The sequence below is a fragment of the Phragmites australis genome, chromosome 6, assembly GCF_958298935.1.
Source record: "Phragmites australis chromosome 6, lpPhrAust1.1, whole genome shotgun sequence".
NCBI classification, from domain to species: Eukaryota; Viridiplantae; Streptophyta; class Magnoliopsida; order Poales; family Poaceae; genus Phragmites; species Phragmites australis.
In genome coordinates, this window is record NC_084926.1 from 45,249,415 (window position 1) to 45,263,924 (window position 14,510).

A 14,510-nucleotide genomic window follows, 5' to 3' on the forward strand; every position below is an offset into this window, starting at 1 on the left:
TCTTGTTGCTAGAGGAATAAAATCCTCATACACACGTTAATGTAATATGGTCTTAAATTTTCTTGCCTTTAGACAATCAACTTGGAGAGTTTATTGCTCAGTGTTCTCTTTTCTTATTTTTTTTACAAGTTATGATCTTTCGAATGCTAAAATACATGGATTGATCTTAAATAGAACATATGATTCATATAACATCCGTGAAGTCGTGTTGCCTCAATTTTCTCTTGTTAAAACTTCTCTCTATTTTTGTTTTTGCTTGAGTTTTGAAGTGCGTTGAGTGATTCAAATAGAAGAATATTATCGATTTCATAAAAAATTTGTTGATATGTCTATTCATCCTCTCTAGACCAATATGCTCAAAAGTTAATAAAGCTAATCAGGTACTGCCACCTCACCCAGGACCCTCTTATTGGCAGCCATTTTTTTTGCGGGTGTTTTTGGCGCCCCAAACTTTGCCCTTGTCAACAATAGGGCTAGCATTTTTTGGCTGATGTTTTTGGTGTCTTACCAAACAAGAGCCAAATGTATTGGCATTACCAATTTGTAGGAACGAGAATGACGACTAGAGGTGGGGGTGAATAGGTGCCTCAACAATTTTTTTTCGAAATAGATGGACTTTTTCTATTTTTCACCCAACGCACCTCAAAACACTCAAACGGAAGCAAAAAAATTAGAGAGACAAAGCAAGAAGACTACTTTTATGGTAACATAACTTCACAGATGGAATATGAACTATAGGTTCCATTCAAGACCATTCTATGTGTCTTTGTGCACAAAAACTCGCAACTTTCAAAGAAACTAGAGAAGATGGACACCGGACAAGGTTATCCTCCAAGATGATAGTGTAGTGGCAAGAGGACTCAAGACCCGCTCAAATACATGAGTATGTGAGTGTTTGAGCCACTAGCATCAAGAAAAATAACCCTGTAAAGGTGAAAACTACAACTCAAAGAAAAGATCTCCGGGCAAGGAACCTCTCCAAGTTGATGATTTAGAGGCAAGGATACTCAATACCCATGAGCATACACTCATATGTGAGTTTTTATGCCACTAGCAACAAGAAGAATGATCTCACAAGGTGCTGAAAATTTAGCCCAAAAACTAAAACGAAAATCAACACAGAAAACCGAAAAACTTACAAACTTGCAAGGAACCAATAGAGGAAAACTAGAAGGAGGGGAATTCAAGCATATGCAAAAATATAAACTTAATTACTCAAAAAAGTCAGTCCTATTTTAGACAGATTACAAAAATTTATCTCTCAAAACTCTCACCTATTACATAGGCTAAGCACTCATCCTTCTCTCCTCTAAAGCCCTAACTCTAAGGCTCTCAAATGGGTGGCACAAGGGAGCTCAAGTGGCTGGTTCAAAGCTCTCTCTAGCCTTACCCCTCTATTTATAGGCCTAGGAAACTTGACCCTTAAGTTTCCTAACTTTTTCCCAAAATATCCCTCTCTTGTAGTGCACTCGTACCTACCACCGAGCGTATTTTGGTCCATTTTCTTCTCCATTCATTGGACGGCCACGACGCCTTCACGACTTAGCTTCGCCTCGACGCAAGCTTCGCGATGGTAACACATACTTCTCTAGTCCTCCCACGGTTTTGAGGCCAAACCGCGAAACCGCCTGCACACTTCTCAAAGCGTGACTCACCGCCTTCCTTACACCTTAAGCAAGCTCTTCGATGTCGACACGTGTACTCCGTCATACGATCATGACTGCCGGTAAGTCTCTCCCGCTCCCGATCCCTCGGGCCGTCTTGTCACTTGCACCGGCATCCCCTTCGCTTGACTTTGTCAACACGCCGTCTCCATCCGCCTTCAATGCTTTGCTTGACCTCCACGTGTTCAGCTAGAATCACCTTTGAGTCCGCCTGACCTCCTTAATCGTCTGGCACCAAGCACTCCGCTTGGCCTTGATCATCCCGCCGTCGACCGCCAAGTTGCATCCATCACCTGCACACCATGAGACAAGCAAACACATATCTCCAACTCCAAATCCAATTAGTCCATAATCATTATGCTCAAATAAAATCTCAAATTAATTCAAATCACATCAAAACTCATGCAAAACCAAAGATCATCAAACCAAATAAATGACAATATCAATCACTTATCATAAGAAAACTAAGGCACATTTCAACTTGGTTTCTCCAAATTTTTTGGTAGGGCTAGCATTGGCTCAAAACCAAACGGAACAAGACACGCCAAGATGAAAAACGGACAAAACCCATATGATCTCGAGCTGGCATGCCAATTCCTGCTTCTCCCCAATCTGCTCAATGAAGGCCTTGCTCCCCTTGGATCCGGACCTTCGGAACTTTATGCACCCAGTTCGATTATCAAAATAGGAGAAAATCATTTGCAGCTAGCTATATTGATCGATCGGTGTGTGTGTGTGTGTCATATATATATATATATATATATATATATATATATATATATATATATATATATATATATATATATATAATTTCACGTCTCAATCGAGTAAAAGATATAGTAGTTTTTTTTTGCAGGAAAGAGATAGAGTAGTTAATAATATATATACTTTGATGAAAAAGGGATTTTGAACCCATAAATTAAAGTTGGATTGTCCGTCGTCGAAAACCTAACCTAATAAGTATTTTTAATCTAACACCGTCAAGTTCTAATATAAGCAGCTGTTGAAAGAACTCTCCTAGGTCATGTTTAATTATTAGTTGATGACTCCTACTAATACGTGGCAATGATTGTAACGCTAGCTCCAGTGTGCCTGTGTGTTCATATTGTGGTTTATGTGATCGATGTTCTATAATTCCCTTACATATATTGTCTTGCAGTAGTGCCTGTCGATATGGAGGTTTCCTACGTCACAGAGAGTTCGTAGCTAGTTGTTAGAGTGATGCAAAACCTGTTATATACGGTTTCTGACAAACACACAAACTTATGAGGATGAGGTTGTTTCTGCAAGTGTACCAAGAACAACATTAGAGCGAGAGATATATGATGACATGACCGGCGAAAATTCAGAAAAATATGTGTCCCTTTAAATGCGTTCTTGTCCTATCTCGGCTCACTCTCTATGATCATGTGTCATGCATGATATACGGGTGAGGCACTTGAATTTTGTATGGACCCATATATGTTATTGCTCTTGCATGCATTATATTTGGTGTCCCCATATGTTGGAAGGACCATCCTACGTATACGTACGTACACCTATGCGTCCAAATTATTAGATACGTACGTGACATTACATATCAGCAGTTCAGCACACTGTCACGACTATATATATATATATATATATATATATATATATATATATATATATATATATATATATATATATATATATATATATATATATATATGTGTGTGTGTGTGTGTGTGTGTGTGTGCTGGACTGAACATGCAGGTACGACATTTATTTAGATTTTGTATATACTATTAATTAGCTGTAGTGGAATTTAAGGGTCCCAATTCCTATCGCAATTTGATTGTTTTATGTGAAATAATGTGTAAAGAATTCATGATATGAAATTCGTGTGCCCGATCCCTTGTCGAGAAGACGAAGAGTTGGATGTCCTCCACCGTACCGTACGTACCTCGTCCCAACAAACAGAGGCGTTGTCGGCCACCTGTAATACATACTGGAACTGGACGGTCGACGATGCATGCATGGGGCAACATCCATCATGATAATTTGGAGGCTCACGCACAAATTGCCAATTAATTGATATCGTACACAACCAGATCTAAACATTCACTAGAAGTTGCATGCGCTCAATTGGTCCACACCATGAGAGAGAGAGAGAGAGAGAGAGAGAGAGAGAGAGAGGAGATGGATCGATAACACTGAAACAGGTGGAATAGATGCATCCCAACAAATGACATGTCGAAACCCTTAGTGCCACGTGAATGAATGCTTTGCACACATACAGGGAGGGGTTCGATCATCAGTTCCATCGCACCACCGCCTTCGCCATGACTTAATTTATCGACGCGTCCAGTCCTCCAGCACCTCTTACCCTTCGCCCCTTGCCTCATGTCCATCTTCAAAGACAGTGCCATGCATATACCACGTCTCTCTCGTTTCCCCTTCCACCTGCTGGCAATTGTTGACCTTCTTCGTCACATACGTAAAGAGAGGCATATCATAATTAAAGTGATGAGTGATATTAATCTATTCGTTGATCATCTCACCTGTTTTACAATTTTTATCTATTTTTTAACGTAAATCTCAATACAAAATAAACCATGTGCCTCTCTATTATCGTCCACCGCTCTCTTCCTTCATGTGGGAAAACAGTTCATAGGTGTTGCTTTCCCGCACAATGCCTACGCGGGCGGACGGACGGCCGGTCGACACAGCTAATTATTGGTAAAATAATATGGTAGGGAGGACGACTACGTGCAATGGCTGCTGGCTGGCTACCTCAACAAGGTACGTGACCATCATTTGCATGCATGCTTTCCATTGAATTGAATTGACAGAGGTAGTTTGATTTCAGGTGGGTCTCACTCCAACGCTAGCTAGGCTAAGGCCTATACATTTTCCCGACATGTAGGACCACGGAGGTTAGGGCACCACCACAGGCCCACACATATATAGACATACTCCATATCAGAGAGAGTGAGAGCAAAGCATGAGGTGAGAGATGAGGTCGATGGTCGCAGCTAGCAGCTGGCAATGCATGCATGCATGCACTTTCTGCTAGATTATCATATATTGTCTCTCTTGTTGCACTGCAGCTTATACATACATACATCGGTCGGTGTGTGTATATATATATATATTAGGTGATACATACATCGGTCGTTTTTCAAGAGTATATGTTACGTTGATGCATGCATAATGCATAAATTAACAGTTTGCATGTTTTGTGACGAGTGAGACTTTGTTGACGTATGTATGCTGCCGATACGTACGTCAAGGTAGCACACAAAAGGACTTGCTTATCCCCGGCCTTCTTGGTCGATTCAGGTAGGAAGCTGGCAGCCCGGCTGCTGAATGAATAATACCATGCAAGCTGTTAAGGAAGCTAGGAAAATCTCACCTGCAGCCAAGTCAGTTCAGGTGATGACGAATTATGATTAATCAGGGATGGAATTATAATATATTAGCAGCTTGATTACTACCACTGCTGCTGCTACTGCTACTCCAGCATGCATTTGTCCTGGACACAATCGCATTTGGCGTATGGATTATTAAGCTAGCTATGGGTGTCGAACAATTCATGTCCAGACAGCAGCAGCAGCAGCAGCAGCATTAGGTTTCAACGCGATCCATCTCAAGGAAAAGAAAGGCCAAATTAAACGGGATGACAAGGTCGATCCAGTACACACACAGGCATGATGCGATGTTACATCTATGCATGGATTCCATCCATCAATTATTCATTCGCTCTCATGCCGATAAGGAATGGAATCTCCGACGACTGTGCTGACGGTCAGCAGGCTACAACGTACAGTGATGCAGCATGCAGCCCAGTACGTCTAGAACACTAGCAGTGACGCGTGCAGTCGTAGGAATACTATTTCACATCACCTCACTATATAGTGAGCAACAATACCAGACACTATTAATCCACTGGAGCTAAACAGAAATAATTACGATGCATGCATGCTAATGTTGTTAACAGGAAAACCAATAATGCATGCAGAAACGGCAGCCCCACAGCAGGGCCAGGAGCCTCGGTAGGTCCCTCGTAGTCACATCGCTAAGAACATGAATAGTACTGCAATTCTCTCGCAAGGACTTGCTAATTCTGAGAGACATCAAGCATGTACCTCACCTCAGAAAGGCTAAGCTAATAAAATGAGAGTGTCGATGATCGAGTTTATCATCGTCAACTGTGCAACCTGATCACGCGCATCATTATACTTTACAAAAGAAAGCTTAGAAAGATGCTCAGTTTCTTGTGATGAATGCACCGGTGGTACTACTAGGGTCTGGGGCCAACTGCTGTTATGCATAATAACCTGATAACCTCATGTCTTTATGGGAACCGACAAGGTAAATGCTACTCTGCTCTAGTGCTCTGGAGTCTGGACTCTGCTTCTTGTAACACCCAACGGAAATGGAAGGTATGCAGACAAGAATATATAATACCACAGCAAGAGACAAAGAGGATCAATCTAGGTAACACACCATTGTAGAGCTCAGGAGGATCCTACTGTCAGCTTCAATACAACCATGCCCCTCAACTTTTGCAATAATATTGCCTGCCCTCTTTGTATCTCAGTACCTGGGTCAATAGGCAAACTTGAAGGCTCTCTCTGCTTTGGATAGTTCTGGGCTTCTGGCATATGAACAAAGCAGAGAGAGAAAGGCCACAAAATATTGTTGGTTGCTAGAATACTGTGGATTTCCATCACTACAGCCTTAACTGGAACGAGTGTCCTCTCCAATGAGTGAGCAGGCATACATAGTAATTCCACGTGACTGCAGGATTTGTTAGGACCAATGAAGGTGGTGAGAAAAAATAGAGATAAATAGCTAAATAAGCATCAAACACCCACATTTGTATGTATCAAATATAACCCTCTTGACAATCCCAAATCCCAATCGCTGTTTATCATGCATCAAGCATCTCCCTGTTCGTACAGGAAAACTTTACTCTTCATGGAAATCTTGCGTGCCGAGGGGTATTTAACTATTTGTCACTCTTATCAGGTGAGCGGTAACAGATTTACCACCGTGGTCTACTGTCAGTGACTCAGTGATCTCATATATCAGCGAGAAATCGAATTGATATACGATAAGAGTGATAAATAGTTAAATAATATGTATGTTGAATATGACAATATGAGGCCATATATAGCCTCAATAAATAAGACCATACGTATAGGGAGATTATTTTTCAACTAGGGACAACATATATAGCATTAAATATAATAATATCGATGTATCGTGTCGCCATTCCATCCACAGGATAAAAATGGCATGCTTGCTTGGTTGCAACCACGGAGTAGAATGTGTAAGTGCATCTCAGGGAGCAAGTTCCTCGATTCAAATCGTTGACCATTTGTGACGGCACAGCCGGTGTCGTACTTGCTTTTTGCTGATGACACGTTGTTCTTCTTTCGAGCAGCAGCTGACTAGGTAGCAATTATTTAAGACATGATCCACGATACGCATTTGTTACAAGGCAGCTTATAAATCTCGAGAAGTGCTCAATGATATTCGGTGATGCATGCCCTGGCGAAACTTAGGAGGAGGTAAAGAATATCCTACAGGTTACGCAAGGTGGCTTTGAAGCAAAATATTTAAGCATACTTGTACTGAAGGAAGGATGAACTGGAGTAAATTCTAGACCTACAAGTAAAGATGAGTAAGAGATTAGTCGACTGGGGAGAGAAATATATGCCTAGTGGTGCTAAAGAAGTCTTAATAAAATTAGTGGTTCAGGCTTTACCAATGTATGTGATGAGTGTCTTTAAGCTTTTCGTAACTGTTTGTGATGATCTGACAAAGTTGATGAGGAGCTACTGATGAGGTGTAGAGATGGCAAACATAAGATGCACTGGGTTGCATGGAATAAAATGATCCTCCTAAATAACTGTGGCGGCTTGGATTTTCGTGATATGCGTCTCTTCAATCAAGCTCTTTTAGCTCATCAAGCATTGCGGCTAATTGACAGACCATATAGCTTGTGTGTGAGATTGATTAAAGCTAATAATTACAGAAATGGTAATTTAGTTGACTCTGTATTTCGAGGCTCTCCATCTACTGTGTGGAAGGGCATTGAACATGGACTGGAGCTGCTGAAAAAAGGGATAATTTGGAGGATTGGCAATGGAAGAACAGTGAGGACGTGGAGAGATCCATGTAGAGGTGCCTCTCGCCGACTTATATCTGATCAGGGTTGGTGCAGATACACAAGAGTGGTTAGTTTCATTAATGAAAATGGGTGCTGGAAGGAAGATACACTTAGGGATTTTTTTTTTATACCTAAAGATGTAGAGCTTATCTTGAATCAGACCGTCTCGAAGACAGGAGGATGACTTTCTGGCGTGGCGCCCTAAAAAAACTGGTATGTTCATGGTTAGAAGTGCGTACCATTTGGTTGTGGATGATTTAATTCGAAGTCGATATGTTGGTGCATCTAGTTCGAGGCTAGCTAGGGACAAACCAGATTGGAAGTTTATCTGGCAGACCTCTGTACCAAGAAAATGAAGATATATGCTTGGCGTCTGATTATAAATGGCTTGCTAACAATGGAAAATAAGATGAAACATCATATTGAATCTGTTGGTACTCGCCCCAGATGTGGGATATGCGATGAGGACTCCTTTCATATGGCCATCATCTGCCCAAATGCGTATACATTATGGCAGGTCATGAGTGATGTCTGGCCTTTGCCGGCAATTGATGACATATTGTATACAGGCCAGGAGTGTCTCTTTGATGTGCTGTATGGAATTAATCCAGAAGAAAGAGCTAAAATATTGTTGTTGATATGGAGAACTTGGCAGCTTCGAAATGATACAACTCATGGAAAGGTGAATCCTCCAATTGAAGTGACGAAACGTTACCTATGTAGCTATGCAGATACACTTTCACCGTCTGACAAAATGACAAACGGGATATACTGAAGGGTAAGTAGATTGTGAATGCTGATGGAAGAAAGATGAAGCAACCTAAACAACCTTCGTTGGTTACATTGCAGCCTTGGCTACCACCTGTGCTGGCTGGGTTGCAATTTCGACGGATGACTCCTATCTTAATGGTTTGGCTGGTGTCGGTGAATCAGGAACCAGGGATCCCCGAATCCCGAGACCAAGCCAGCAATCCGTCACATGACGCCCTCCCACGGAGGTCAGCTCCACGAGGTAAAAAAGACTAAGTCCCGGGAGAGGGCGCTCGGAGCCACAGTCAGTGGTCACCGAGTACCCGGGTTCCCCGATGATCTGCGAAGACTAAGTGACCGGGAAGAAAGTGCTCGGGGAGGGGAACAGTGACCCTCGAGCACCCAAGACCCCGACGACCTGGAGAGCCAAGTACCGAGAGAGGTGTGCCCGGGGCCGCGAGCAGTGGCCCCCCGGGCACCCGAGTACCCCGAGGACCCAATGAAGGAAGTTCCGGGAGAGAGTGCTCGGGGCTGCGAGCAGCGGCCCCCGAGCACTCGGTTCCCCGAGGATCCGTACAGTCAAGGCCGGGAGAGAGTGCTCGGGCCATGAACAGTGGCCCCCGAGCACTCGGTTCCCCGAGGGCCAAGAAAGGGCGTTCTCGGGAGAGAATGCTCGGGGAGGTGAACAGTGACCCCCGAGCACTCGGTTCCCTGATGACCCAGGAAGCCCCTCCGTCAGTGGCCCCCACAGGGGTCCAGCGATGAGGTGTCAGCTGGTGAAAGGCCGAGGCCGCATTTAAGAGCGCGCGTGTCCTGTCACCTCCAACTGCTCACGTCACGCTCGGTGTCAGTTCCTGCCATATTCTGGCAGAAGGGCGTGGGGACATTAAATGCACGGGTCCCATCCCGCGCTATCCGGTGCGCCTCAGGATAGTATCGTGAGACCCGAGGCGTTCCGTCTGCCGCGCTGCTGTGGTAGGCGAACAAGACGGGGCGGACACGCCGGGCCGCTCTGCGGCTGCCCGGTGGGCCCTCTCCACGGCGCCCGTTGCCAGTGCCATCATGACGATGGAAGACCAGGCGTGGAACGCGTTTTCAACCCCCGTCACTTCGCACAGAGGCTATGATGACGCCCTTTCCATTTATGGTGCCTTGGAACTCGTGCCCCCCCTTTTCGGGGTACGCTACTGCCGGCGGGTATTTAAAGCGGATGGCAGCACGGACAAAGACAAGTGAAAAAAAGCTCGGCAAGCTCTGCAAGGTTGAAGAAGTTAAAGAAGTAGAGAAGGACGAGAAGTCCAAGGGCACCCAGAGCCAACAGACACACACTGATCAAAGAACACCTTCATACGAGCATAGAAATCGAAGAACAAGGAGCTCCAGACTCTAGGATAGACAAACATTCTTGTAACTACCACATTCCTGAAAGACATTCTCAGGGTATTTATAGCATCCACACAGGAGTAGGGTGTTACGCCTCCGTGCAGTCCGAACCTGTCTAAACCCCCAGTGCATTTACTCTTTTCTGTATTAGATCATTCCACCCTACCAGCCATCGCATTTACATCCATTTATTTCTCCAGCAAACATATTCAGAATCATCCCCCCGGCCGAATCTCTAAAAAGGGGCCCCTCAGGATCCCTGCGACAGGAGTTAACCCTCCGACAGCTAGGTTGGGAGTGGTCATCAGGAATTCAGAGGGCGTTGTTCTGCTGTCAGCATGGTGCTTCCTTCCCCACTGCAATGATGAGCTAGAGGCAGTGGTCCTAGCTGCTACGGAAGGGTTGACTTTGGTGCTCTAGCATATCGAACAATCGACTGTCTTTCAGTCAGACTGTGAGGTGATGCTGCAGGCACTGCCAAGCACTATGATGGATAGATCGAGCGTTGGTTACCTTCTACAAGATCTACGTAGGATGATCAATGGAGATGTGAACTTTTACTAAGAAGATTAGTCGTTCACAAAACAAGGCTTCATATGTGTTAGCAAACTTCTCTCGGGTGAATCGAGGATCAGATGTTCTGTTGAATCAATCATCACTGTATATCTCTTCTGTAATTGTTGTAGATTGTAACCTTGTTTTGGAGTAATAAAGCCCACTTATCCCCGCAAAAAAAATTGATCTGATATTTCGATTCTCACAAACAGACCTAGTCAACTGTGCTGATGGGCCGATCTAACATATGCACATCTAGACACGATCCAATTAGAACACGACTTGTCAGACAAGACTAATTAACTAGACCATCCTGTGCTGCCCCGTGTGCCGAAGGCTCAGTCCATAGCAAGACTCATAAGAGACCGTGCCATGAACACGACTTATCAGACAAGACTAATTAACTAGGCCATCTTGTGCTGACCCGTGTGCCGAAGGCTCGGCCAAGACCGAGCCATGCCATGCCGAGTTAGCCCGAACCCGAGCATGGATGCGGCATGCCATGCCGGGCCAGGGCGCAGCGTGGCGTAACCGGCACGCCGTGCCGGCCAGCTTTACTCCCGAACGAGCCAGCATAGAGTAATACTGAATATCCTCTAATCTTCAGGCTTCAGGTTGCAATCTTCTTGATCGAGCAGATGGCAACATATACAAGGACAGACCGAGTAACATCATTATCTTCTGGCAAGCAAGATGCGATACATATCTAAATATTCCTGCTAATCATCAAAATTAGATGAATCAATTAGAAAAGTGCCATACAGAATAATACCACACCAATCAGATTCTGAACGCCCTCGGAGAAAAAGTGACAGAAAATCAAAACCATATGTTCATTACAATACCAATGTTAACTGATACAAAATATCCTTTAGACTCACAAAACAGTGAAGATGTTCTATCCATTTCTTTTGAAACCAGATATATTGCAGGCAACGTAGCAACACATTTTTTGGTGACTATATACAATACTATGACAAGTGTATTTATATCTCTCTGTAAAGGTTGAGCCTGTTGGTGCTACCAAGCATCCTGTTAACGACAGTTGCTGCATCCGCTCCTTGGCTTGGAGAGGTGATTTCTGACGAATCCCTGATCTGCAACGACGAGACTGCTTGGGCTGCCATGAAACCAGGGCAGGTAACAGACTGATGCAATGTTCCTTGATAGTACGAATCCTGAAATTCCCTCACTTCTCCCCAAGATGGCAATGGCTGGCCAATGCCCCAATCAGTCCACCTCCCTTTGGGAGCATATGCATGATTGGCGCAAATCAGTGCATCAGAAGCATAAATATCAGTACCTTGTGTATCCACAGTGAAATCAAAACCAGCCGAGGGATCCCAATGGTTGCACCTTCTGTGCTTATTTAGCATCAAATGGCAGGGTTCATCGGAGTCTTCACCTATGAGAACATGAAGAGCAACTGCTTCAGCTATTGCAGCACCTTCCTCATCCAGCCTTTGCTGTTCTTCTTTCTTCTTCTGCTTCTTCTTTTCCAGCTCTGAAATAATGGCAGCAGAGTTTGCCAGTGCTTTCTCTAGCCGCCGCCTCTTCTTTTCAGCCTGCTTCTGGCGATCCAATTCATCTTTGGCTTGTTTCTTTTTTCCTTTCTTCAAGACTTTGCCTGCCTGATTGCTCATAGCCTTGTCCATGACAACTGCACCTGCTATTGACTATCTCAGCTAAACTCCTCTACTAACAACTATAATTAAGCCAAACCAAAATCTTCAAAGTTCATTCTTTTGGACTCCTTGCTAGAAGCTTCCCTAAGAGCCCGTCTATTTATTTTCAAACCAACTACTACTAAAGCGGTCACTGCAGGAGGCTACACCCACTCAGGTCTGAATGAGTATCTTATCTTGCGAAAGATGCAATCCCAGAAGGAGACCACAGGGGAGAGCAGGAGCAAGAAATAGTAAGCGCCTGCTATTTCATCTATCCCAAACTTGTTGCTGCCCAGCTTCTGACCCATCTTAGTAGCACCAGAATTGGAGTAAAACCCCAGCCAACCAGCTCATAAGGATCCTTCACTGCGCCAAGAGAAGAAACACGAGGTGAGAAATGGCCAGCAGATATAGAAAACGAACATATAAATAAAGCAGGGGAACACATATGACTGGTTCTTCTAGTAAGCACGAACTGTAGCATCATGATATAAAATAGAACAAATTAAATGACTTCACATCACAAATGGTGAACAAAATAATCTTTCAGCAGATTTCCAAATCCCAACGTATATTGGCAATCAACAAATTAAAATCTCCTAAAAAAAATTCCATGCACCATCCTTGAGGACTCATTTGTAAGGATTTTACTAGTCGAGTTTTCGTTGCTCTGAATAGTACTGCCATAACCTGAGCTATTCTGTCAACGCAAACCTAGTGGTTCTAGCTAACTCACATTTGATACCTTGTGTTGTAATGGTGCAGAAAAAGGTTCAAATCTATACTTTGCATACTTGAAAGGACGCAAAAGAATGTAGCAGAGGAAGCATGTGAAGATCGAATAGGCACCTAATAATTAAGTCCAATTATGGATAACAAGGTCTTGGCCAATTAGCTAGTTGCAACACCACAGCAGAACGAGAGGGCACCAAATTCATACCCTGGCATCTATGTCCTCCATTCTGCAATTCTGGAAGGTAATATAAAACCTAAGAATAAGATTGATCTAACAATGATGTTATCCTAAACCCCTCAGAATCAAATCAATTCACGCTACGGTAACCGGGAGAATCCAAAGTGCCGACAGATGCAGCAGGATCCCTTTCAGATCGTACCCAAATAGATGATACAGGAACCATATCCACACCGCGTGAACTTCGCAGCAGATCAGTTAGGCAAAAAGATTTGACTTTTGCTAGTCCAATTCTTCCTGATCATGAATCATGGCTCAATTACCCAGATCAAATCAACCTATTGGACACCAACTGACCAAAATTCAGAGGCGGAATCGCGGAAAGGCCGATCCTTTGCGACAATTTACAACGACTAGCCGCCAATTCTCCTAAATCTAGGCCGTGTCAAAGCCACCAACGAAACAAGCAGCCCCAGGGAATGGCAAGGCCGCACCTTTTGGGTTCCCGGGCGAATTCTACAGCTAGGCGTAGGCGGCCCTCGAATTCGCATCGGGAAACACCCAGATCCAACGGAATTCCATGAATAAACGGCGAAATCAAGGGTATGAAACGGCAGGATTACCTGCGTGGGAGCCGGGGGAGGGATGGGGAATCGCACGCCGAATCGAGCAGTCACCGTGGGCGCCTGGACGGGGGAGTGGGAAGGCACGGATCTGGGCAGGCGATTCCTCGGAAGCAGTGAAGCGAAGCGGAAGGGGAGGAGGAGAAGGCGGCTTGGGGGTTGCTTGGCGTCGAGGAATTCGAGGCGGATTTGGGGAGCGACTCCACTGACTGGATCTCTCTCTGTCTGTCTGTCTAGTGGGGATTGCCGGATTTGGGGGATTTTTTTCTCTCTGCTAAAAGACTTGACTTTTTATGAGAGGTGTTGGTGCGGTGCGCGTGATGGGCCGGGTGGCGGCATCCCCAAGGCACGCGGGGAAACTGGTAGGTGCACTCAGCTGCTGGGTCTCCTGAAGCGGGCGCAGTGGCTGTACTAGTGGGCCTCTGCTGCTGTGAAAGCCACCTACAGTTTTGTTTGCACTAGAGCAGAGCAGAGCACAGCAGCTGTGAGCTGTGTCTCATCATTGTACGTATTTGTGATTTTGTTTCTACAGGATTTGGGCTCATCTCGTGTGTGAACTGATGACAATACTCTGATGCAACGCAACTGTTGAGCTCGTCAGATCGAATTCACGCTGAAGCTCTTCCTGGAGCACCGCTTGGCCTCATTGATAGAGATCTTCTTTACGAGGACGGATTGCGAAAGCAAAGCTAAACACATTGCTGGACTTGCAGTGCACAGCATAGAGGAGAAGAAGATGGAGCAGAATAATAATGATTAATTGCAGCTTTGCTTTGCTTGCACCCGCGACAAAGGGGATGTCTTTGTGGTACC

At 44.5% G+C, this 14,510-nt stretch overlaps 1 protein-coding gene across 1 annotated transcript; it reads right to left on the reverse strand.

Annotated features, from left to right (window-relative positions):
• Positions 1 to 11,303: 11,303 nt before the first annotated feature.
• LOC133922875 (uncharacterized) lies at positions 11,304 to 13,981 on the reverse strand. Its single transcript, XM_062368401.1, has 2 exons — positions 13,698 to 13,981; positions 11,304 to 12,527 (listed from the first exon to the last, which is right to left on the reverse strand). The coding sequence occupies exon 2, from the start codon at positions 12,147 to 12,149 to the stop codon at positions 11,481 to 11,483; it is 669 nt and encodes a 222-aa protein (XP_062224385.1). The 5' UTR covers positions 12,150 to 12,527; positions 13,698 to 13,981; the 3' UTR covers positions 11,304 to 11,480.
• Between the last annotated feature and the right edge of the window lie 529 nt (positions 13,982 to 14,510).